Source organism: Stenella coeruleoalba (assembly GCF_951394435.1).
Source record: "Stenella coeruleoalba genome assembly, chromosome: 21".
Taxonomy (NCBI): domain Eukaryota; kingdom Metazoa; phylum Chordata; class Mammalia; order Artiodactyla; family Delphinidae; genus Stenella; species Stenella coeruleoalba.
The window spans coordinates 17,477,528-17,503,040 of NC_137167.1; the positions used below are offsets into that span (position 1 = coordinate 17,477,528).

Genomic DNA, 25,513 nt, shown 5'->3' on the forward strand with positions numbered 1-25,513 from the left:
CACCAGGAATTCTCAAACACTACCCGGGTATCCTACAGTTGAACTCAATTTTGGCACTATTTACCCCAGAGATAGGAGATAGCCTCAGATCTCACAAGTTAAGTCCTCAGCCCTACAAGACTGCACACCTCCCTTCCTCTCTCCTCACCCTCCCACCCCTCCTTAGACTCCAGACACAAACCCAGGTTAACACCTGTGCTTCTGACAGTCATAAATTGGAAGTTCCAATGACCTGGGTTCTATTAATTTGCTAGAGTGGCTCAGAGAATCAGGGAAACATTTTACTTATTAGGCTATTGGTTTGTTATAAAAGGATGTAACTCAGGACCAGACACATAGAAGAGATGCCTAGAGAAATGTATGAGATAAATGGTGCAGAACTTCCATGCTATCTCCCAGTGCATCATTCTCCGCCCCGCCCCCCGCCCCGAGATCTCCACCTGTTCACCAACTCAGAAGCTCTCTGAACTCAAACATTCATTACATAGGCATGATAGATTAAATCATTGACCATCTGTGATTGATTCAACCTCCAGCTCCTGCTCTCCCCTCCCCAGAGGTCAGGTGTTGAGACCGAAAGCTTCAACCCTTTCATCACCTCATTAGTTCTCCAGGTAACTAGCACCATCCTTAGGTGCTTTCCAAATCTCACCTGATCAATGTTACAAAAGACACTTTTATCACTCTCATCACTTAGGAAATTCCACGGGTTTTAGGAGCTCTGTGCCAGAAACAGGACAAATATGGTCTTCAAAATGCTTTGATAACATCCCTCTAAAAGAGTATGGAAGACTAGATACCCTTTTGTGCATTTTAAAGCAAATATCTAAAAATTCTCATCATAAGTTTAAACAGCTGCAAAGAATAAAATTTCCAACAAGGTATAAATACTGACATTTAAAAAATAAGTCACAGCATTCTTTTAAATATTCCCAAAGTATGGAAATGATGGCCGTCATTATCCATTACAAAACTAAAAAACAAGAAGGAGCTCTTCTTTTTAACGGTTGAATATTTTATATTACATTTGTACCCTCCTGAACTTGTATTTCCATTCTATTGCCTCCAAGGATTTTAAATATGTGCTTTTCATAAAATTCTTTATTAAAAAGTAAATTTTGTATTGAAATATAATACACATAAATACATCATAATTTTCTGGCTCAATACATTTTTACGAAGAATATACACTCATCTAATAGCCAGCATTCAGATCAAGAAATAGGTTGTAAAATATTTTTAGCACCCCAGGGTTCTCTCTTGGGTCCTCTTCCACTGTCCTGACTTCTAATCTGGGATAATAAATATAATAACCAACAATGGCCAGATCATATATAAAAATAGAGCTTGGATCCACAACCTGCAGCAGCCTACCCAGGAAACCAACCCCTTATCTATCATAACCCAATAAGCCAGGCTGCTGTAAGTTGGACTAGTAGGAAGTCAGATTGCTAGCTTTAATAACAATCTAGGAAACCAAACAATAACTTCTGTAATAATTGATCCTGAATGGCTAGGGCTTGATTAATAACTGACAGCTTCCCTAATTTTTGTCCCTGCGTCCAGCTTAAGACCAACTAGAGAAAGCTAAATATGTACCCCTAGACAGTCACATAGGTGCCCCCTTCTGATTAGCCCACCTACAGCTTCCCGCATGTCCACAGCCTCCAGTCATAGCACAGCTGAAGCCTTCCTCTTTTTCTACTACTACTGTTTCCTACTTTTCTGCCTATCTTTGAGTCTTTGCCCAAACTCAGGTGATGGCAGCTGACTCACTTGTTATTGCAAGTTCTGAATAAATGGCCTTTGCCTGTTCTCATTTGGTTGATCTTTGTTTATTTCTACAAATCCCAATATATTTTGTGTCTGGATCTTTATGCTGTAAAATTCATTCATATTATGTATAAGTGTCATTCGTTTGTTTTTATTGATATATAGTGTTACTATATCACAAATTATTTCTCTATTTTACTGTGATGGATATTTGGTCTTTTTCCAGCTTGGGGCTTTTATGAATAAAGCTGCTATACAAATTGGTACCTATCACGTGCTGACTGTATGTTTATGTGGAACTTTTGGGTCTTGGGTAGGTGTATTTAGCTTTAGCACGTACTGCCAAACAGTTTTTCAAGGTGGTTAAACCAATTTACTCTCCCACAGGCAGTATAATCTGATAGAATTTTATCCTAATATATACTTTTTTATGCTTGGAAGTCTTTTATTGATCTTTTTATGCTTCAGAGTCATTCTTCTATGCAGACAAAGAGTTGTATAAATTGAAATTTGATATAAACAAACTTGTGACCATGAGGCTATATTAAAATTTATGTTTTGCACTGAGTTATCGTTATTAGTAGTACCGCATTGATCAAATCAAAATAACGTGTTATGAATTTGAGAAAACAGTAATACACAGGAAAATCAAAATTGTATTGGGAAAACATTACTTGTAGAAATAATTAAAGTTTTTAAAAATTAGTTTATGCATCTGTGGATAAGAATTATTTCTAGAATGAGAATATTCGGTATCACTTTCTTCTTATTTTAGATTTTTGTTTATGTTAAGTGCTAAGAAACTATGTTCACAATAATTAGACAGGCATAGAAGATGTCTATTATCACAATATCACTCAGTTCTTTGAACTACTGTTGAGTAAAAATGTCCCAATGGGATCAGATTGCCATTAGCTAGAAGGGCCAGATCCTTACTAATTCCTCAAAGCCCTTCTCCATCATCGAAGAAGGCAATTATGTCTGTCTCTGGTTCCAGGTAAAGTGTTGGATAAACAGGACCCTCGCATATTCCCGAGACCCGGTGTTGGCTTCAGTGGCAGGACAGCCTACGGTTCAGATCGGCGAGGTGGAAAGCCGCGCCCCCCGCTGCCGGGGTCTCCGGATGGAGTCCGGCCGAGAGCGCAGCGCGGCGTGCACGGAAGCTCCGGCTCCCTCGCCACGCCCACTTCCTGCCCCATCCCGGGCTTTTCCAGGTCTCCTCTTCCAGTGAACCGGATGCTCCGTCAGTTACCTCCTCCGCGTCCTCCGGTGCTTCCCGGCTCCCTGGCAAGGCCGCAGGCATCCACGCGGGGACGGTCAGGGGGCTCCCGGCGGCTGGCCTGGCAGGTGTAGGGCGCCGGTAGGAGCTGGGCGCACACGGTTACCGAGCGTGGAGGAGACACGGCCCTGCGGCGATGGGTGCCAGGGGCGCTCCTTCACGCCGGAGGCAGGCGGGGCGGCGACCGCGGTATCTGCCCACCGGGAGCTTTCCCTTTCTCCTCCTCCTGCTGCTTCTCTGCATCCAGCTCGGTGGAGGACAGAAGAAAAAGGAGGTAGAATGAATCTTCTGGGCATTCCCGGGAGGGCCAGGACGGGTCCGGGAAGGCGGGCCGCGTTCATAGGCAGCCTTCCCGCGTTGCTAGGCAGCCGGGCCGCCAGGTGTGGGCGATGGCTGTTTTGGGGAGAGGTTGGGAGGCCTTTGCGCAAGTCCTTTGGGCTCCACAGTTTCAAAAGTGGGGTTGCCCAGTGCTTTCTCAAAAAACAACGAAGCATCGTCTTTTGTGCGCCTAGCACCTCACACCTTTAAGACACGGAGCGTTTTTGACCCTTACTTGAAGGCAGAGTTTCGGGGCTGTCGAGTCAGTAAAAAAGAGTGTGTTGGATGTGAAAATACCGTTTAGGAGTATTTCAAACCTATAGGAACGAGTTGTCCTTTGTGTTTATTACCCTGCTCTCTTCGTTATCCGTTTCAGGAGGCAACAGCATATTGAGACCGTGTTTAAAGTTATTTTGTATTTTATATACATTTTTAAAGCTGTATATTTTTCTTTATATTAAACTCAAGGTATAATTGTGCGAATAACCTCATATTTAGGTTGCGCAAGTTTATTTGTGAAATTCAGATCACCTGATTTCAATCTTAGTCCTATAGTAACTCTGATGAGCACGCGGATTGAAGTAACTGACCGTATTTAAAGTAGTTGTAGAGTTATTTGTGAATTTCAGTTATCCATCTCTACCTTGGATGGTTGATCTAGTGGGATTAGAAAAAAAAATACTTTGGAAATGTAAGGTTTCTAATTGTACGTCATTTTAGTGAGAGTGTCTCTCCATATTAATTGCAAGTAGTTTTTCTTGGTGAAGTTTTATTTACATACACGTGGCTCTAATTCGGGTTTCAAATATTACCGCAACTTTCTTGACAGCTGGGTGGAAAGAGTGAAAAAACAGCCTCACACACAAGTAACTCTGATTCTCTTTCTCTTTACTCCTTGCCTGAAACAACTCTGAACTCAGTATTTTGCCTTCAACTTTTTTATTTTAACTTTTTTTTACTTTAACATAAAAATAGGCCTTAGTGAAATTAGTGGTGTTATAGTAAGAGGTTTGATGAAGAACCACTGTTAAATTAAGACTGTATTTACAAATATAACGATTTTTTGCCTAGCATTTGGTATTTATATACATTTCTTAGATTTCATAGTTTTTCTCTTTTTTAATTTTTTATCTTAGAACCTTGCCAACATATTTAAAATTTATTTTTATATTTTTAAATTTAATTTTATTTATTTTTATACAGCAGGTCCTTATTAGTCATCAGTTTTATACACATCAGTGTATACATGTCAATCCCAATCTCCCAATTCATCCCACCACCATCCCCACCCCTCGCCGCTTTCCCCCCTTGGTGTCCATACGTTTGTTCTCTACATCTGTGTCTCAATTTCTGCCCTGCAAACTGGTTCATCTGTACCGTTTTTCTAGGTTCCACATATATGAGTTAATATACGATATTTGTTTTTCTCTTTCTGACTTACTTCACTCTGTATGACAGTCTCTAGGTCCATCCACGTCTCTACAAATGACCCAATTTTGTTCCTTTTTATGGCTGAATAATATTCCATTGTATATATGTACCACATCTTCTTTATCCATTCGTCTGTTGATGGACATTTAGGTTGCTTCCATGACCTGGCTTTGTAAATAGTGCTGCAGTGAACACTGGGGTGCGTGTGTCTTTTTGAATTATGGTTTTCTGTGGGTATATGCCCAGTAGTGGGATTGCTGGGTCATATGGTAATTCTGTTTTTAGTTTTTTAAGGAACCTCCAGACTGTTCTCCATAGTGGCTGTATCGATTTGCATTCCCACCAACAGTGCAAGAGGGTGCCCTTTTCTCCACACCCTCTCCAACATTTGTTGTTTGTAGATTTTCTGATAATGGCCATTCTGACCAGTGTGAGGTGATACCTTATTGTAGTTTTGATGTGCATTTCTCTAATAATTAGTGATACTGATCAGCTTTTCATGTGCCTCTTGGCCATCTGTTTGTCTTCTTTGGAGAAATATCTATTTAGGTCTTCTGCCCATTTTTGAATTGGGTTGTTTTTTTAAAATTGAGGTGCATGAGCTGTTTATATATTTTGGAGGTTAATCCTTTGTTCATTGATTCATTTGCAAATATTTTCTCCCATTCTGATGGTTGTCTTTTCATCTTGTTTATGGTTTCCTTTGCTGTGCAAAAGCTTTTAAGTTTCATTAGGTCCCATTTGTTTATTTTTGTTTTTATTTCCATTACTCTAGGAGGTGGGTCAGAAAAGATCTTGCTGTGATTTATGTTGAAGAGTGTTCTTCCTATGTTTTCCTCTAAGGCTTTTATAGTGTCTGGTCTTACATTTAGGTCTTTAATCCATTTTGAGGTTATTTTTATGTATGGTGTTAGGGAGTGTTCTAATTTCATTCTTTTACATATAGCTCTCCAGTTTTCCCAGCACCATTTATTGAAGAGACTGTCTTTTCTCCATTGTATATCCTTACCTCTTTTGTCATAGATTAGATGGCCATAGGTGCGTGGGTTTATCTCTGGGCTTTCTATCCTGTTCCATTGATCTATATTTCTGTTTTTGTGCCAGTACCATATTGTCTTGATTACTGTAGCTTTGTAGTACAGTCTGAAGTCAGGGAGTCTGATTCCTCCAGCTCCGTTTTTTCCCGTCAAGATTGCTTTGGCTATTCGGGGTCTTTTGTATCTCCATACAAATTTTAAGATTTTTTGTTCTAGTTCTGTAAAAAATGCCATTGGTAATTTGATAGGGATTGTATTGAATCTGTAGATTGCTTTGGGTAGTATAGTCATTTTCACAATATTGATTCTTCCAATACAAGGACATGGTATATCTCTCCATCTGTTTGTGTCATCTTTGATTTCTTTCATCAGTGTCTTATAGTTTTCTGAGTACAGGTCTTTTACCTCCTTAGGTAGATTTATTCTAGGTATTTTATTCTTTTTGTTGCAATGGTGAATGGGATTGTTTCCTTAATTTCTCTTTCTGATCTTTTGTTGTTAGTGTATAGGAATGTAAGAAATTTCTGTGCATTAATTTTGTATCCTGTAACTTTACCAGATTCGTTGATTAGCTCCAGTAGTTTTCTGGTGGCATCTTTAGGATTGTCTATGTATAGTATCATGTCATCTGCAGAGAGTGACAGTTTTACTTATTCTTTTACAATATGTATTCCTTTTTTTTCTTTTTCTTCTCTGATTTCCATGGCTAGGACTTCCAAAACTATGTTGAATAATAGTGGCGAGAGTGGACATCTTTGTCTTCTTTCTCATCTTAGAGGAAATGCTTTCAGTTTTTCACCATTGAGAATGATGTTTGCTGTGGGCATAGTTTTTCTTGAGAAAGGGAGAAGATTTGAAAAGTAGTTTTTTGTGTGTGTAGTTTACCAGAGCAGAGGGCATTAAAAACAACGAGGAACTGCATGCAAATTCGGATGATTTATCTCCTAGAGAGATCATTGTAACCATGGTAACTTTCAGTTGGGAGGAAAAAAAAAGCTCTAAAAAGTGTACATCTTCAAAGTGTCTTAGCATCTCCAATTGTAAGACTACTTTAACATGTGACATTTGTTAATTTAGTGTAATTATAAATTGTGATACACCTATTTCCATTAAATATATTTTATAAAGGTTATTTTAAAAATGCAAAATTAGGGAGAAAATTGTTGCGGATTTAAAAAGGATGTCTTCCAAAACTTTTATTTCTGTTAAATAGGAGAGCCTGATGATACTACATGGTGATATTGTAGAATACACATATTTTATTTAAGGAAAAGAGCAAAATAACATATAGTAGAAGTTTTAATACTTTATGTTAAATATGTTTAATACTTAATTAATTTATTAATTAACATATTAACAAATTAATTTTTAATTAATAGTTAATTAACATTTATTAACATATTAATATGTTATTAAACATATTTAAGTATTAAGTAATTTAATAATTAAATATGTTTAATACTTTACTTTATGTCTCTGAAATGCAGTCTAGTTCAGTATCTGGTACTCAGTTCAAAAACTATGATCTCGAGCTTCCCTGGTGGCACAGTGGTTGAGAATCTGCCTGCTAATGCAGGGGACACGGGTTCTGGGAGGATCCCACATGCCGCGGAGCAACTAGGCCCGTGAGCCACAACTACTGAGCCTGCGCGTCTGGAGCCTGTGCTCCGCAATAAGAGAGGCCGCGATAGTGAGAGGCCCGCGCACCACGAGGAAGAGTGGCCCCCGCTTGCCACAACTTACAGAAAGCCCTCGCACAGAAACTAAGACCCAACACAGCAAAAATAAATAAACTAATTAATAAACTCCTACCCCCAACATCTTCTTTAAAAAAACAAAAAAACAAACAAAAGAACTATGATCTCTTCCAATACCGGAAGAAAAACATTCTTTTTTGGAAATATTGGTCACAAGTGTGTTACTTTTCTAGGGATATTCCAGAGTTGTTTTGATCTTATGTGGCGGCTGCTGCTGCTTTTTTTTTTTTTTTTTTGCTTAGTTTAGAACCTGTTGCCCAGTATAAGATTTGACACAATTGAGCCAGAAAATATAATAGCTGGAACTTAATTTACTACAATAAATATTACAAACATAAGTACTGGAATAGTTGACTTGGCATGGATTGTGTATTCTTTTGTTCTGGGGAACCCAAACGGAAATCTAAAGTTGAACCTGGAATCAGGAATTGGACATTAGTTGCTTTTAAGGAAGTAACATTTATGACAGTAATAGTTACCACCATAGATTTTTGAATAGAACTGATGGTCCAGTTACAATTCATATCCTATCTAATTGACATCAAACCACTTAACTTCCCTGAATTTTAGTTTTGTTTAAAAATACAGGTATAGGGCTTCCCTGGTGACGCAGTGGTTGAGAGTCCGTCTGACGATGCAGGGGACGCGGGTTTGTGCCCCAGGGTGGGAAGATCCCACATGCCGCGGAGCGGCTGGGCTCGTGAGCCATGGCCGCTGAGCCTGCGCGTCCGGAGCCTGTGCTCCGCAACGGGAGAGGTCACAACAGTGAGAGGCCCGCGTACCGGAAAAAAAAAAAAAAAAATTAAAAATACAGGTGTAATACTTACATCTCAGTGTTGTCATTGGGATTAAATAAGACTGTATTTAAAGTGTTTAGTGCAATGCCTAGAGCATAACAAATGATCAGTAATTTGGTAGCTGCTATTATGTATTCTTCATTCAAACGAAAGATAGACATGATAATGAGATCCTAAAATGTAATAAAAAATTTTTTCAAATTAAATTTTTTGCCAAATAAACTGACTTTATAATAATTGTAAATTGTATAGTTTATGGAATAAAATGTTCATTACTTATTTTATTATGAAACACTGAGAATTCCAAACTCTAACATTGCTTGAGAACTTCCCAAGAGGAGATTTTACCTCATGGAAGAATTGGTAGTATTCATGGATTTGTGTATGTGTGTCTACATATATAGGTATATATCTGTTTCTAAATGAACACATTTTCATTCATCAAAAAATAATTTTGTCATATTCTTTATTTAAGAATATAGTCAAGAGAAATAGTTAAATAGGCACAGAAAATTGACGGGAGATTTTTATAGTCAGTTTCCTTAATTACATTGAATAAAGTCATGTTAAGTGATTTTTGAATCCTCATGTTAAGTGATACAGTTTTGTGGGAGACTTTAGCTTCTTAGTAGTATATCATTTGCATTTCTGATGCATCATGGGTTTCCATTATTTTGACAGTTTCTCTATTTCTTATATTGTTAACACTTACCAGAATTGTTTTAATCTCTAATGACCTCTTATAGTAGAATAAAAGCTCAAATTCTGTAATGATTTCCAGTGGACTTAATGACTTTACCATCATCAAAAGCAGCTACTGTCAGCCCTTCAAATCCGGGGGTCTTGTACCTGCAGACAGAGGGCCGACTGTACCACACTATTTTGTAGCATGAGGGACTCGAGCAGTTTCAGATTTTGGTATCTGCTGGGATCCTGGAAGCAATCCCCCTTGGATACTGAAGGACAACTATAATATAATAATTTATACTTTCTGCAAAGAAAATGATTAGCGAATAGGCTACAACATGTAGGTAGCAGCTCATAGATATATTTTAAGAGAGAAGTAGTGTTATTAGTTGCCTCTGAGATAACTTCTATAAGCACACTTTACACTGAGATGTATATATCCAGTTACTCTTTAGTGACACAGCCTTGAAATAGAGACTTTAGTGTCTTAGCAAATGATAGGGAGAGGATGGAGGTAAGAGATGGATTTTGATTTTACCTTTAAGCAGAGAACTTGGGTGGAAGAAATAGCTTGTAAACATATGAGCACAACTTAAAGAAACACATAGTAATTATACTTTGATATGTATACACATACACCTGTCATGCTGATGTCAGGCAGCTGTGTCAGCTAAGTTAGATTTTTGTGTACAGTAACTCCTTGAAGAGTAATTGGGAATGACAGGTCTTACTTAAAATGGCCAAAACTGCTTGTCAATAACTTTGAGGCTTAGCCTGCCGCAGTTTCATGGATAATGGCAGAAGGCATGGGATTCCTGGGTCACAGGCGGACAGGTTATTACAGTAATAGAATTGCCAGAGTATCAGCGTTTGTGCTGGTGATGCAGGCCAGCTGACACCTGCGAATGTAGTGAATTTCAGAGCAGGAGAGGACCTTGAGCTTATGGAACCCAAATCTTTCATGATGGGCAGTAAACGTATTTGACTTCAGCCTTAGAGGGAGTCACTATCTTTATTAAATTGGGAAGTAAACAAACCTGATCTTTGTTCTAGAAGGGACAGTGTCTAGCAGAGCTGTGTGCTACACAAACATCCTTGAACAGATAGCCTAGAACAAAGTCAGTCAGTGCTTGTCCTTGCAAGTTTTGTAGAAACTGTGATGAACCGTCTGCCTACGCAAGGGATCTAACCTGGGTCAAAAGGGAACACTTCAGGATATTTTCCTCCACATACACAAAACACCAGCATGTTCAGCCCCTTCTATATGTGTTCTCTTCTACGTGGAAGACACAGAGAAAGGGAAAGGGCAGAAACATGAAACTTGAGCCACAGATTCATCAGCTATTTGTTAACTGTTTTGGGCTGCATTTACTTGTGCATATTCTCTTTAGCCTTAAATAGTCAGTGAGTTTGGATGTGAGTGTGATCAGTATGCCTGTGACTACCTTAGTAGTCTCCAGGTTTGTTTGGTGTATTAGACCATGTGACGATTGCTTCTTTCCATAAAACTCCCACCTGGAGCATCATGCTAATTTCACCAAGATAGATTTACCTGTGGCTAAGTATAGGAGTAACTCTTTTCCTGCTAGATCATGAACAAATGTAACACTGTGTGCATGAGTATGTGTGGACCAAATAGGTAGTATTTACGTCAGTCTCTATCCAGTTTTTATTCTGTCCGTTGGCAAGATTTCTGCAGCTTCTCAAATTGAGCCTAAGAACCCGCTGTATAAAAAAATAAATAAAATAAAATTCAAAAAAGAAAAAAAATTGAGCATACCTAAAAGGGAACTCTCAATCCTTTCCTCTGCCCATCTGGCCCATCTGTTTTCTCATTGCTGTCAACAGTGCTGTTTTATGGGGAACAAATTTTAACCTCATTTTTTTTTTTTAAGTAATCACTTGCCATATATAATACTATATCTTTGTAGCTCTTACGTTTTGCACGTTGTACACAGGCTGACTTCACATAATTTCTTGCAGAGTCATACATAGATTTAAGGAGAGCATCTTGCAAAAATATGATTCCTCTATTATACGTAGATATGTAAAACATAAATATTTAGTTTGAATAGTAAAATTTCAAATATATTATTCAGAAAAATAGACAGTATTTTTTTCATAGTAATTGATATCTGTCTATCTCTCTGCCTGCTTGCCTGATTGTTTCTCTGTTTAATGTCAGAAGGAAAAAGGTCAGTGTCAACAGTGAACTTATGTTACAGAGTGTTTCACAATCTGTGATAAAAGTCCTAACTTAGAAGTATAGCATCCTGAAGCCATTAATGAGTTGAAAAAAGTTAAGAATAAAAAGGAGTCTTTACTAGCATTTATTGTTATTACATTTTTGGTTGCTCATATCAAGATACCTAACTAGTTTGACGTTTGGAAGTGAAAAGGAAATTTTCTTTCCTCTGTATGTTACTATGAGAACTCAACCATCTTTAATGAAAAGGGGTGCTTGAGTATAGGTTAGATAAATTGTGGTACTGATTTTATTAAATGGAACTGTTTATTTTAGATGTGTATTTTTAGAGATGGCTTAATATTGCTGTCAATATGATTTGACTCAACTTTTGGAGAAATATTGTGGTTCAGTGTCTTCTCTGCTTAGAAACAAAGCAAACTATTGGAAAGTTAGTTCATATGATTTTTGTGGTAAAACTTAAGGTACAAGATTGATTACAAATTGTAAGATCTGTTTACTATTCATATTAAATTTAATGAGATACTGTCCTGTAATTTAGTGAATTTAACAAACTTGGGAGTTGGAAATAAGGCTTATTTCAGGAAATGAAAAAAAAACATAACAGGAGAGTTGATAGAAGATAGAATGCCAGGCATTTCACCTAAATTGTTTATAATCATCACAGTATCTTGGTGATTGTGACAGAGTTTTGTTTGCCTTACCTTTGTCTTTGTTAACAGTATACCTTGGTTTTATTTAAGTAGTAGGAGCAGTTGGGACTATCCCAAGCCCCAAGCAATCATTTTTATTAGTCAAAGATTATCATGATTATCCAGTACCCTGCAAATTATTGGTTTAGGAGTGATCACATGATACAATTATGTGGGGCTTTTGGAAGTTTCCTCCTTCTTCATAAAGGACCCAAAGTGGGGTAATTCTTTCTTCCTGTCTTTGGATATGTGTTTGAGAATGTGATGCATTGTTGAACCCATCTTGTAATCACAAAAAGTACAAGCCTGAGGGCGAAACCAGTAAGTTTATGCTGGCAGAGTAGAAAATTGGGAAGAACATGGGTACTTGATGGCATGACTTAACTAGCCTTGTAAATGCTTCAACTCTGGACTCCTTGTTATATGAGTTAATAAGCTTTCTTATTGTTTAAGACATTTCAAGTTGAATTTCTGATTTTTTGTATTTGAAAGCGTTCTACTGAGGAAGGTCCTCTTGGATTAAGGGTTTTACCCGTGACTGTACAACTTGTCAGTTTACAGCCTTACCCCAAAGAACTCTTTCTACATTATGTTTTAGTAACCGGGCCCTCTTTGTGAATTAGTTATTAAATATTAGTGGAGGACCATTTAAGTATGTATAGCTGTCCCCAGTCTTTGAATATCAGTTGTCAGTATTAGAAGTTTGTGTATGTTTCGGTGTCATTGAAGTGCATTTTCATGTTCCTTTTACTAAAATAACTTTGTTTTTATTGTATGAATTGAAATTCTCTATTCAAAAGTTATGTCCAAAACGTTGTAGGAAAGAAATTGGGCATAAATTTATTATGTGCTTTAAAAACTATTAGCCCAAGAACAGAGTGGAAGAGAGTAAGTATGCCCAAGATGTATTTGCTGTATGCTTTTTTCTGTTTGAATGTTTTTAAGAAATACTTATTCCTTTTGCTTTTGTGTAGGTAATAGATTGGTACGTAGTTTCATTGTAAAGACATGCGAAATAAAATTCAGGAAGATACTTAATTTTATTTTTAAAATGATCATGTTTTAATAATGTTCTTTTAGTTAACATCTGAGTTAAGATTAAGCAAAAGAAAAACTGGGACCTTCCTCAAAGATCAGGCTTTGTGCAATGCTTTGTGGAGTGGCTTTGCTGTGTCTTGCTCTTGTTTCCTGTGCATTTTTCCTCTTGGAGCCTTTGTGGGGAGAAAGAGTGGCTGAGTCAAGGTGTAACACCATCATCATGGCACTCATTCAGCATAGCTTCCTACGGAGAGCAGCGTGAGTCACAGGCTTTGATGTTGGAGCCTATTCCAAACCATAAAGCGAATGTCGTGTGTGTGTGTGTGTGTGTGTGTGTGTGTGTGTGTGTGTGTGTGTGTGTGTGTGTGTGTGTGTGGTGTTTAAACACTGCGTTATAGAATGATAGAGCACGAAAGTCAGATTTCAGGCTAAATAACAAAGCTGGGACTAGGAGGGAGTTTTCCTGCCTCCAGAGTTGCTATTTCTGCATCCTCGTGCTCAGTAATGCTGTCTTGTCTCTGCCCCTCCCCTCTTTATTACTTTAAGTATACTATCATTTCCTCTGTCTTTTCATGGCTGATCTTTTCTGAACTTCTTCATGGGTACTTGTTTTGTAAACTTCAAAATGATTACTGGTTTGGCAGCTCTAAAACAAACCTATTAATACTGCTTAGACTTGACCCCTTTGAGAACATAATTTATAAAATTAGGCCATCTGTTTCTTTATGAAGCTGTTTAAATAAATGAAATTAGTCTAAGGGAAGCCTAAGTCACAAGAGTCAGAACTCTGTAACCTACATGGGTGACGAAAGTATGTAAGTTTCTCTTCCACCTTTCTTCCCCAAATAGTGCTTCCTACAGTCCCTAATGCTGAGGAAAGCCTTGTCATACATCTCTTTGCCAGAGCCAGAAATCCGGGCACATTCACTTAGTTTCAAACGTTTACTCAGTTGTGACTTTCTTTAACACCCCTTCCTTCACCCCAGCTGAAGACGTCCCCTGGGACTTCCTAGCCAATGCTGTCTTGCGGGGTGCTCTTTACATGGCTCTAGGATGCAATCCAGCGTTCTTTGCATGCTCTTGAGTGCTTTTCCTGAGTGAGCCTTTGTCTGACTCTCCTGTTTTCTATCTCACCACTGTTACATGCTTCCTTCCAGTGTTAACTTAAGCAGGGTACCCCTTCTCCGGCTCAGATAGATAGATGTCTGTGCTTATTCTTTATGGCACTTAAGTGAATTATTGCCTATTGTCTCTCGTTACTGTTGTTCTACAAGCCCTTTGAGGAGAAGGGTTGTGGGTTTATTTTTGTATCTGTATTTCCATATTCAAGCATAGTGCCTTGTACTTGGTAAATGCTTAGTAAAGTTACTTTGGTCGAGATACTTAGTCTCTCTAAATTATCTGTAAAGTGGAGATAGTTTGTTAGTCCCTACTATAGAGTTGTGAGCCTTACATGAGATAATCCTCTAAAGTATACTTAGCATAGTGCCTGGAACATAGTAAGTGCTTATTGAACGTTAGCTTTGGTGCTGATATTGGTGAATGACTGCAGGATGTTCTGTGGTTTGTTTTATGTTTCCAAAGTGAATTTTCATGAGTAGCATAAGTTGATTTGGCATTACAAAAGAAACTTTTAAAGGCATTTGATATGCATAATTTTTCATGAATACTTAATTTTCCTATGTGACAGATTCTGCTACTAAATTGGCTCTTGAGAAAATGTCATCTTTCCTTTCTTCAGATGATTAAAGATTTGGCAGTAACCATTTGATCATGGTTACTTTTCCTATTTGACTTTTTACAGCATTTGACAGGTGCTCAGTGTAGCCCTGTTTGGGGTTAACCTATTTGCAGTCCTTTGGACCTCTTGGAACTAGAGGTCTGTTTCTCTCCCCAGGTTTGTGAAGTTTTCAGCTATTATTGCATTAACTATACTTTTTGTCTCTTTTTCTTTCTCTTCTCCTTCTGGAATTCCCATAATGCAAACATCGTTCCTTTCATTGTGTCCCATAATTCCTATAGGCTTTCTTCACTCTTTTTCATTCTTTTTTCTTTTTGTTTTTCTGACTGGATAATTTCAATTGTCCTATCTTCCAGGTCACTGATTCTTTCTTTTCCATTGTTGAGTCTGGTTTTGAAACTCTCTATTGAATTCTTCTGATCAGTTATTATATTTTTGTACTTCAGGATTTCTGTTTGGGTTTTTTTTAAAGTTTCTGTTTATTCTACTTCTTGTTTTGTTGATGCATTGTGTTCCTAATTTCATTTAGTTGTCTGTCTGCATGTTCTTGTAGGTCACTAAACTTCTTTAAGAGGGTTGTCTGACAGTTCATAGATCTGCATTTTTTTAGTATCCATTATTAGAGCTTTATTAGTTTCTTTTGGTGGTGTCATATTTACCTGATTTTTCGTGATCCTTGATTCCCTACATTGGTATCTGCACATTTGAGTAAGTGGTTTCCTTTTCCAGACTTTGCACGTTTGCTTTGACAGATATAGTACTTCACCAGTCAGTTCAATTTGGGTTTCTGGATCCCACGACTCCTACAGAGGTACTTTTGCTTTTGGATGGTTGCTGAATTTTTGTTGTTGAGGGGAGGGAAGGATAAAAATGAGGGCTGACTTATGCTGACATGTTGCTGACATCACTCCTCTTTCTTTTTTTCAAAAGCTCACCACCCTTGACGTTTGTGACTTGACCCTTACATGGCTTTATACCAGAATGATGGATAGCATAGATTATTAGAACACCACTATCACCTCTACTATTTTTTTTGCTATTGATTTTATTTTATTTTCTATTTTATTTATTTATTTTTGCGGTACGCGGGCCTCTCACTGTTGTGGCCTCTCCCGTTGCAGAGCGCAGGCTCAGCAGCCATGGCTCAACGGGCCTAGCCGCTCCGCGGCATGTGGGATCTTCCTGGACCGGGGCACGAACGTGTGTGCCCTGCATAGGTAGGCGGACTCTCAACCACTGCACCACCAGGGAAGCCCTATTTCTTATTTTTTTTTAATTTATTTGTTTTATTTATTTATTTTTGGCTGCACTGGATCGTCTTTGTGGTGCGTGGGCTTCTCATTGCAGTGGCTTCTTTTGTTGCAGAGCACAGGCTGTAGGCATGTGGGCTCTAGAGCACAAGCTCCGCTAGTAGCTGTGGTGCGCGGGCTTAGTTGCTCCGCGGCATGTAGGATCTTCCCGGACCAGGGCTTGAACCCTTGTCCCCTGCACTGGCAGGCAGATTCTTAACCACTGCGCCACCAGGGAAGCCCTTTGCTATTGATTTCAGTTGTCACTTTTCTTTGGCGTTTAATGAAGCCTGTAACACTCTGTATAATTTGGTTTGGTCATTTGCTTTCTCATTGTCTTTTTTCTTATTTTATTGTTTGGTAGTCTTATAGAATGGAATTAGAATGAGAAAAGCAGGTAATGTGAATTCTAGCCCCATTGTTTATCTTTACAAATTATCTATTTGGACCACAATTTTCTTCTTTATAAACTAGAGATAATTCCTCGCATAGGGTTGTTTTGAAGATGAAATGAAATAAAATGCGAACTTTACAAAATGTTAAGGGTTTTATGAAAGTTAGTTCTGAAAAATGATACGTGGGTTCCAGTTTCTTTGATATAAACTCTGGGCTCTTGGGCAAGGCACTTAACCTTTTGAAGCATCAGTTCGTTCAGCTGTAAAATGAGAACATTGAACAAGATCATGATGTCTGAATCTGGGGAAAATAGGAAAAGTTTCCCATTGGCTGTCTGAAATTATAAACGTTTTTCATTTATGGCATAAATGGATTTTTCTGGCATGAGCATCTGTAACGTATATTAGATTTTTAAAATGTTAAAAACTATTGGATTAAACGTTTGCTTAGATCCTTTCTAGATGGTATGATTATATGAAATATGGTAATAGAATGATTTATGGTAGTTTCTTTGTGTATCAAAGGTAATTTTATGTCTTAGAGGTTGAATCTTAGTAATAGTTCTGCTCTTATTTGATTACAGTGTCCTTATCATAAAGAAGTTTAACTAATACTAGTTTTCAACAATTTGAGTTATATGATCCACAGAGGATAACCAAAACTAATTGTGGCAGAGCTATTTCAGTTCTTTTTATTTGCCTATCAGAGAGCAATTAGATTTATACTTGCCTTATAGTTGCCTGTTTCAAATATGTAATCTACAAAGCCACAAATTAAAACAATAAGCTATTTTTGTACATTGCTGTAGTATTCAGAATACAGCATAGGTGCTATATCTGCAGTAATTCATATAGATAAGAAAACTTAGAAAAGTAGTAATTTGAGTACAATCATTAGCACTGGCCTCTAGTGTTCAAGATACATATTAGCAGAATAAAAGAAACCTATTTCATTATCTAAAAAAGGAATTGGTGAGGGAAATAGGGTGTTGTTTTCCTTTTCTTCGTATCTCTTTTCTTTGTAGCGCTACTAATGTAAAATTAGGTTAGGTTAGCCCTATGGCATTTTCTACACAGATTGCAGTCCTTTGGTTTATGTATTTTCACAGGATTCCATCCTGTCGTGGTAAGTAGATGATCCCAGGGACCTTTCTGTATTGTTTTCCTGATTTGTTACTAAAATCTAAACTTCTTTAGTGTGGGAAGTTCCTAGTCTTACTGGTCTGTGTCATCATAATCATAACAGAAGCCCAAAGTAGATGAGTCTTCTATGTTTTATGATTGTCGCTTATTGGTTTCTTAAATACGTTGTAAATGTTTTTCATATTACATCCATTTTGATTGTTTTAAATAGAAATAATAGTATTGAAATAAATGGTAGAAAATAAGTGTATTTGAGTGTCATCTTCCTAAAATACAGCACCTTACTGAATAAAGGGCCATGTCACTGACATTTCTCTAAAATGTGATCTACCATTCCTTTTAGCCAACAAATATTTGTTGATGAATACTACATGTCAGACACCATACTGGATTTTGGAGGTAAAGTAGTGAACAAGACAGCCACTGCCCTGATGTATCCTATAGCTCATAGTCCTGTAGGAGATTCAGACAGGAAAATAGGCAATTATAGTATGGTGTGAGAAATGCATAAACTGGGAACTGTTGGGTGCCGTGGTGTTATGTTAGCACATTGGGGTCAGCTGAAAACTGAAGATACACATAGGAAATGGCTTAATGAAGGGAGAAGTATTCTAAGAAGAAGAAATAGTACTAGTAAAGGTCAAGAAGTATGAAAAAACACAAGTTCAGGAAACTCAAAGTAGTTCGACATGGCTCAGCTTAGAATGCACAGGGTGGGGGAGTGGCAGGGTTGAGGCTGGAATGGAAGCCAGAGTCAAATCCCAAAGGACCTTGCAAGCCATGTTAGAGTCTAGACTTGACCTTGAAGTTCGTGGGAGGAACTGAAGGGTTTTATCTTGGAGGTGAGGATGAGGTTTATATTTAGGAGGGTTGCTCTGGGCCTGCTGTGGAAACTAGCTTAGGTGGGGATGCGAAGTTGGAGGAAGGGCAGCAGTCTGCTCAAGAGGCTACAGCAGAACTGGATGTGAGAGGCAGTGATGACTTGTCGAAGGTTGTGGCAGTGAGAATGCAGAATGATCACTGGAGTTTTGAGTTCTGGGAGCCAGATGAGGCAGTTCTTGGTGGTTGATTGTGTGTGGGATGAGGGAAAAGGAGGTAAGAATAACGACTACATTTCTTGGTAAAAGGGAAATTCTATTTACTGAAACGGGAAACAGGAGAAGGAAGAGATTTTGGAAGGAAGATAACATGTTCACTTTTAAGGATGTGCGCGATGCCCATGTGAAATCTAAACAGGTGTTTGAGAGGCAGTGGAATGTCTGGATATGGACCTATGATCTGGGCTGAAGATGAAATGGATTTGGAAATCATTAGCATCAATGGGAATTGAGTTTTTGGTGGTGGTTCAAAATGCCCGCGCCAGAGTATACAGAGTGAAAAGGAGGAGCAAATGCAGACCCTCAGGGATGGCAGTATTTCACTGTCCTTCAGAAGGCAAGTGCAAAAGAGACCAAGACTGCGCTGCTGGAGAACTAGGAAGAAACCCAGGAGATTGTGGATGTCACAGGAGAGGAATGTTTCAACAAGACAGAGGTCAACAGAGACGAATGGTGACAGGCTAAACAAAAACTGTAAAGAGTCCTTTGGATTTAGGCGGAGCAGTTTAACTGTAGTGCTAGGGTGGAAACTAGAAGGGAGTGAGTGGGTTAGTGAATGAGTGGGTCGTGAGGAAGTAGACACAGCCAACTCTTCTCATGAAGCACTTTTGCTGTGAATGGGTGGTGAGTTAAGTGAGTGGTAGCTGGAGAAGAGGTTGACATGGAGAGGGAAGATAACTGAAGTAGAGCCAGGTGGCTGAGGATGGGAGCAAGGAGTGGGAAGCGGAGACCAGCAGGTGGAATTAGCTTCATACACGAATGTGGTGGTAGTTCTCAGCGCTGTTCACAGGTAGTTTTGGGTTTTCTTCCATGCCTGTGATGGGATTGCACTTTCCTACTCTTGTGAACTCAGGCATGGTCCCAAGACTGACTTTGGCCCATGAGTTGTGAGCAGATGTGTCACATGTCAGTTCTAGGCAGAAGCTCCGAGGGTCATTACATGCCTTGCCATTGTCTTTTTCCCTCTGGTGCGGTGACTGGGAATGTTTGACGCAGTGGGTTCCGTATCAGCCTGGGTCCTCTAGTGAATAGGATGCGCAGTCTCCCTGCCAACCCATAAGTTGGAGAAATCCACCATTATTTTTTTAAATACTGAGATCTGGAGCTGTTAGTGCTCTGTAATTTAAGCTCTTTGGATTGTTCCAGGGAGTACTGACGTCTCTTGCCTTTCAGTGGGAGAAATGGATAAAAGAAGCGGGTGCAGTTGCAGGCACATTTGTTCTTTCGTTGGCAGAGATGGATGTTTTCTCTGTGAAATGGAAGGTAGACTAAGAAGGAGGAATAAGCTGGTAGGACGGGGAGGTCTAGAACAGTGAATACAGTCTTAAATAGCTAGAAGAGGTATTAGGTAATTTGCCTAGAATTACCCATTTTAAATAGCTAGAATAGGTAATTTTACTCAGAAAACACAGAGGCACTGCTATTATAAATACAAAGGTGGTTTGTGAATGTATTAGTTTTCTATTAATGCATAGTAAATTATTGCAAATTTAATGACTAAAAATAACTCATTTTAAAAAAATCTCATCGTTTCTACAGGTCAGAAGTCTGGGTTCTCTGTTAGGGGCTCACAGGTGTGGCTGAAGTTCAGGTGTGGCTAGGCTGCATTCTCATCTGGAGCTCTAGATCCTCTTTTTGGCTTACTCAGGTTGTTGGCAGAATTCAGTTCCTGGCAGTTTTAAGGACCCAGTTGCGTATTTTCTTGCTGGCTGTATTCTCTCGGCTCTTTAAGGCCACCCTCAGGTCCTAGCCGTGTGGCTCTCTCCATGGTCAGTTTAAAACATGGCTGTTTGCTTTCTTCCAAGCCAGTAGGCTCATGTCTCTGACTCTTCACTTACTTTGGAAATGCTCCTCTAATTTGGTCAGGCCTGCTCAGTATAATCTCCCTTGTGAGTAACTACAAGTTAACTGACTACATTTGTACATCTTTGCCGTATAAGGTAACATACTTATAGAAGTGCTGTTCCGTCACGTTCACAAGTCTTGTCCATACTCATGAGGAGGGAATTATATAAGGGTTATGGGTCTCTGGGGATTTTTTTAGAATTCTACCTAGTAAAGTAGGTGAGCTTGCACTTTTAGATTTTTCCGTATTTTTAAGTGGTGGCTTATAAAATCACCATAAACAGTTATGATAGTCAGTGTATAGGACAACATTATTTAATATAAGACTTCTGGTAAGGCTGTAAAGTTGAAGTGATAAAATTGAAGTGATAATAAAATGGAAGTATCAGAGTTCAATCAGAAAAGCAGGAGCTCAAGAAGATGAGCATGCATGTATGTATGTGCATGTATCCATATCTGGATTTGTTACAGGAATCCGACTTTATGTAATGGTGGAGGCTGGTGAAGTAAGGATATTGTCTGCGTGTTTGCTGCTGGAGTTTGTGGTCCAAGAGCAATTGGGAAGGGAGGATGCTGTACGGTGGGAAGAATAAGAACAAGCTGAACCTCTGAGGATGGAGTGAAACCATCAGTGATTTTTAAAGCTCATAGTTCTGAAATTGCATAGTAAGGAGAAAATGGTTATTCACAAAAATAAGTAGTTGGAAATGATGAGAATTACTTTATAAACAGCTCACTCATCTTGCAGCCTCAGGATACCAGTTAAACTGATAAATAAGTTCAAAGAGTAATAGACATTTTATTTTCTTTTTCACATGGGAAACTTACAATTAAAATTAAAAATTAAAAAGAAATTTTCAATCTGCCTAAAACTTAATTGTTTAGTGGAATATATTTTTAAAATAAATTTTCTTCCATTAACTGCTTTATAGAAATGTTTCCCTCCCACTCACCCCATTATAGGATAAATCACTGTTCCTCTCTCAGATATTTACTCAGGGTTTCAAAATAGAAAAATTATTAAGTTCAGATGTTTCTTCCACTTTTATGGCTGTTACTTTATATATCTTTGTTAGCCTCATAGCAAGGGACCCTGCATTTATAAATTGCACTTAATAATATTGTAGAGAATATTGGGAAGATACCTAAATTGGGATAGTCATGTTGTTTCAATTTAACTATCCGCTAAAACATAAAAATGATTTCTTGTCTCATTTGAAATATTCATACTAGCACCTTACCTTCATTCAGCTGCTAACAGACTGGTATTATAAAAAAGTAATACTATGGAATCCATTGTCTACTTTCTTATTACTGAGTCAGAATAGTGTAGAATATCAAGATAATGCCTTAATAAAATTGACGATTTATATGGTATTATCCTATACTGTTTTGAGAGATACATATATCTTTTTAATAGTGACTTGTGTTTGTGCATATACCTAAGCATAGTTGTCAACAGCTTTTAGAGAGCTACTTCTCATCTTGCTTTCCTGCTGTGGCTTTCATATTTTTATCAGATTTTATTACATTTTTTCTAAATTGTTTGTTGTGCCAGAGCTGTTTACCATATCAGTTCTTTCTTCTTCATAGACACAAGCTAGACTACATTTCCCAGCCTCCTCTACATTTACTTAGGGCCATGTGACGAAGTCATGGTGAATGGAATGTGAATGGAAGTGATGTCTGTCATCTCTAGCCTGGCCTTAAAGATTGCCCCTTGGCTTATGCTGATCGTCCACTACCCTGTTTGGAAGAGTCATCAGGATTGTATCACAAGCTTCCCTGTGAGGGTCTGTGTTACTTTGCCTCTGCGAATTGAAAGGTAGAAAGGGGGAGAGGGCACTGTTCTTTAGAAGTAGTTGAGGCAGATTCATGGGCAGATGTTTGCAGCATCAGCCAGGAATGTCCTGGACACCACTGGGTTCACTTACTATTGTTACTGTAACAAATTATCACAAACTTACTGACTTACAACAATACAGATATAGTTCCGGAGATCGGAAGTCTGAAGTCAGTCTCACTGGGCTAAAGTCAAGGTGTAGTAATAAGAATTGTGTTCCTTCTGGAAACTCTGAGGGGAGAATCGATTTCCTTGTGTTTTTCAGCTTATAAAGGCTGCTTGAATTCTTTATGATTCTTACCTGTATCACTCCAACCTCTTGCATGTATCCTTACATCTTATATTGACTGATCCTCTTGCCTCCCTCTTTTATAACCCTAATGATTATAATGGGCCCACTCGGCTAATGTAGGATAATCTCCCCATTTCAAGATTCTTTTTTTATTTGAAGTATAGTTGATTTGCAATGTGTTAATTTCTGCTGTAGAGCAGTGATTCACTTATACATATTGAATATATATGTATATATATTCTTTTTTATAGTCTTTTCCATTATGATTTATCTCAGGATATTGAATATAGTTGCCTGTGCTATACCGTGGGACCTTGTTGTTCATCTCAAGATTCTTTACTTAATCACATCTGCACAGTTCCTTTTACCATGTAAGGTCACATGCTCTGAGTTTCTGGGAATTAGGATGTGAACATCTTGCAGGGATTGGAGGGGAGCACACTGTTTAGCCCATCGCAACTACTCACTTAGCTGTTACAGATGAAGAAACTTGGTGGAAGCCTTCAAGAAATAAATCTAAGAGCCCCAGGTGAGCTCTTGAGAATTCCATGCTCTGAGATTGTTGGTAGCTGCTTTTCTTACCTTAGTTTCTCCTGCACTTCTCAATGGCATTCTAAGCTTTTTTTTCTTTTTTAATAGATTTATTTATTTATTTTTAAATTTTTGGCTGCATTGGGTCTTTGTTGCTGTGCACAGGCTTTCTCTAGTTCTGGCGAGTGGGGGCTTCTCTTTATTGTGGTGCGCAGGCTTCTCATTGTGGTGGCTTCTCGCTGCGGAGAACGGGCTCTAGACGTGTGGGCTTCAGTAGTTGTGTCACACAGGCTCAGTAGTTGTGGCTTGGGGCTCTAGAGTGCAGGCGCAGTAGTTGTGGCACGTGGGCTCGGTAGTTGTGGGTCACGGGCTCTAGAGCACAGGCTCAGTAGTCGTGGTGCATGAGCTTAGTTGCTCCACGGCATGTGGGATCTTCCAGGACCAGGAATCAAACCCGTGTCCCCTGCATTGGCAGGCAGATTCTTAACCACTGCGCCACCACAGAAGTCCCTAGTCATAGTTCTTTTAACTCTTGACCCTGTCCTTTTGGTTAAGCCACTCTGACTTTCTGGGTCACAGTACTTTTGTTAGTTAAAAAATTAGAGTTGAGCTAGATCAGATATGCCTTTCAGCTTTCACATCTTATCATTCCTTTTAATGAAAGAATTGAAGAGTACTTCAGGGCAGTAGGGGAAGCTTTATTTTCAAAAGAGCACTAAATTTAATATTTTTTCAATTAAAAAGAATATTTCCTAACTTATTGTTTCTTTAGTTAGCCACCACTGATCACTCTCCTAGTGCTATCACAGCACATTTTAAAATTCTTCTCTCAAATACTAGCATACTGTCCTTTATATTACTCACCTTCAAATCTCCCATAGAACTTAGTCTAGTATCTTGCTCAGATCAGGTGCTTACTTAAGTATTTGTTTAACACTCTAAGTAGTGGCAAGCATTAGGTACACAAGGTCTCTCTTAACTGAAATTAAATAGTAATTGAAAAGAGGCCAGCTTATTAATCTAGTTAAAATGATGAACAGTATTTTAAAGAAGGGAAATTATCTAAAATTAAAATTATAAAAATTTATTCAATTGATCATATGCTTAAAATTTAGCTTTTAATTGAAAGTAGTCATGATTTATTAGAATGAACAAGGAATGAATAAGTGCTCATATTTTTTGGTGTGAGTTTTCTCAATAAAATTATATGATAGCATAGTCAGACATCTTCAGTTAATGCTTGACTTTTGGAGTATGATTCTGGAAGTCATTTTCATAAAAATATTTTCAGGTTTACCACTTTTCTCAGGGGTGCCTCTCAGTTCTTTGATATTCATATCATTCTCTTTTGAAGTACCTAATGTCATCCTCCTAGTTGGTCTTCTCTTTTCATGTGTTACTCATTATAATTCTGACACTCATTTGTCAGTGGTTTTGCATATAATTTGAGTAGTTCTGCATCAGTTTTAAAAATCAACTTGATGAAATCTTTTGACATTTATAAGATTGCAGTGAATTGTAATAATGACCAAAAAAATAGTGTGACATGGTGTGTTGGGATAGGTGCTGGGGTGAAATGAGGATGGACGTCTGCATAGGCATTACTTTTGTAAACGGATGGTTCATTAGTGAATATACCGTAGATCTTTTTTGCCTCTCTATGCAACTTTGTATTTTTTGTGTGCGCATATTGAATACTTAGGTAAGGAGGCGCTCCTGTGGCATACATAGAACAGAAAACTGCTGTGAAATTGCTGAGATGAAGGGCTTGCTTGTCTTTGGGTTGCTGGTAAGAAAGGACATAGTAAAGAAGGTGTGGTGCCTATTTTTTTTGTCCTCTGTAGGCTGTCCCTCCTTTCCCTCCTCTTTGTTTTCATCTTAACAATCCCCTCTTTAAGGGCCACAGGGGTGAATATATTACCAGGCCATGATGGTCATACCACTCATCCCACTTGTTGTATTTGCCACAGGCTTGGGCGAGTGACCTAGAGTCATTTACTGAGATTTTCTAAATGGCACTGGTAGCTTGCCTTGCTGATTGTGTATGAAATTGGAAGGATGGGATTTTAGGTTGCCTATCACTGCTGGCATGAAAAATGCTAATATACAGAAGCTAAGCAGATAAACAAAGAGATTTTCACAGATTCACTAAATATTTGAACGCTAACTCAGTGCTGGTCTTTGTTGTAGATATAAAAATTGTTGCCCTCCTGTGGCTGGAGGGAGTACCGACAACACGGTCAAGTTCTTGGATGTAGTCATTCCTGAAACCAGATTTATCTCCATCCTTCCTTGTTATATGTACTTATACAGTCCCTTTTT

The 25,513-nt window shown here is 38.3% G+C and overlaps 1 protein-coding gene across 4 annotated transcripts in view; it reads left to right on the forward strand.

Moving 5' to 3' along the window:
• Nucleotides 1-2,606: 2,606 nt before the first annotated feature.
• TUSC3 (tumor suppressor candidate 3) overlaps nucleotides 2,607-25,513 on the forward strand; it is a 183,585-nt gene continuing 160,678 nt past the window's right edge. For all 4 annotated transcript variants that reach the window (XM_079908911.1, XM_079908908.1, XM_079908910.1 and 1 more), the window contains exon 1: nucleotides 2,607-3,326. In XM_079908911.1, coding sequence (XP_079765037.1) covers nucleotides 3,189-3,326 — 138 coding nt within the window. In that variant the 5' untranslated portion in view covers nucleotides 2,607-3,188. The remainder of the gene's footprint in view (nucleotides 3,327-25,513) is intronic.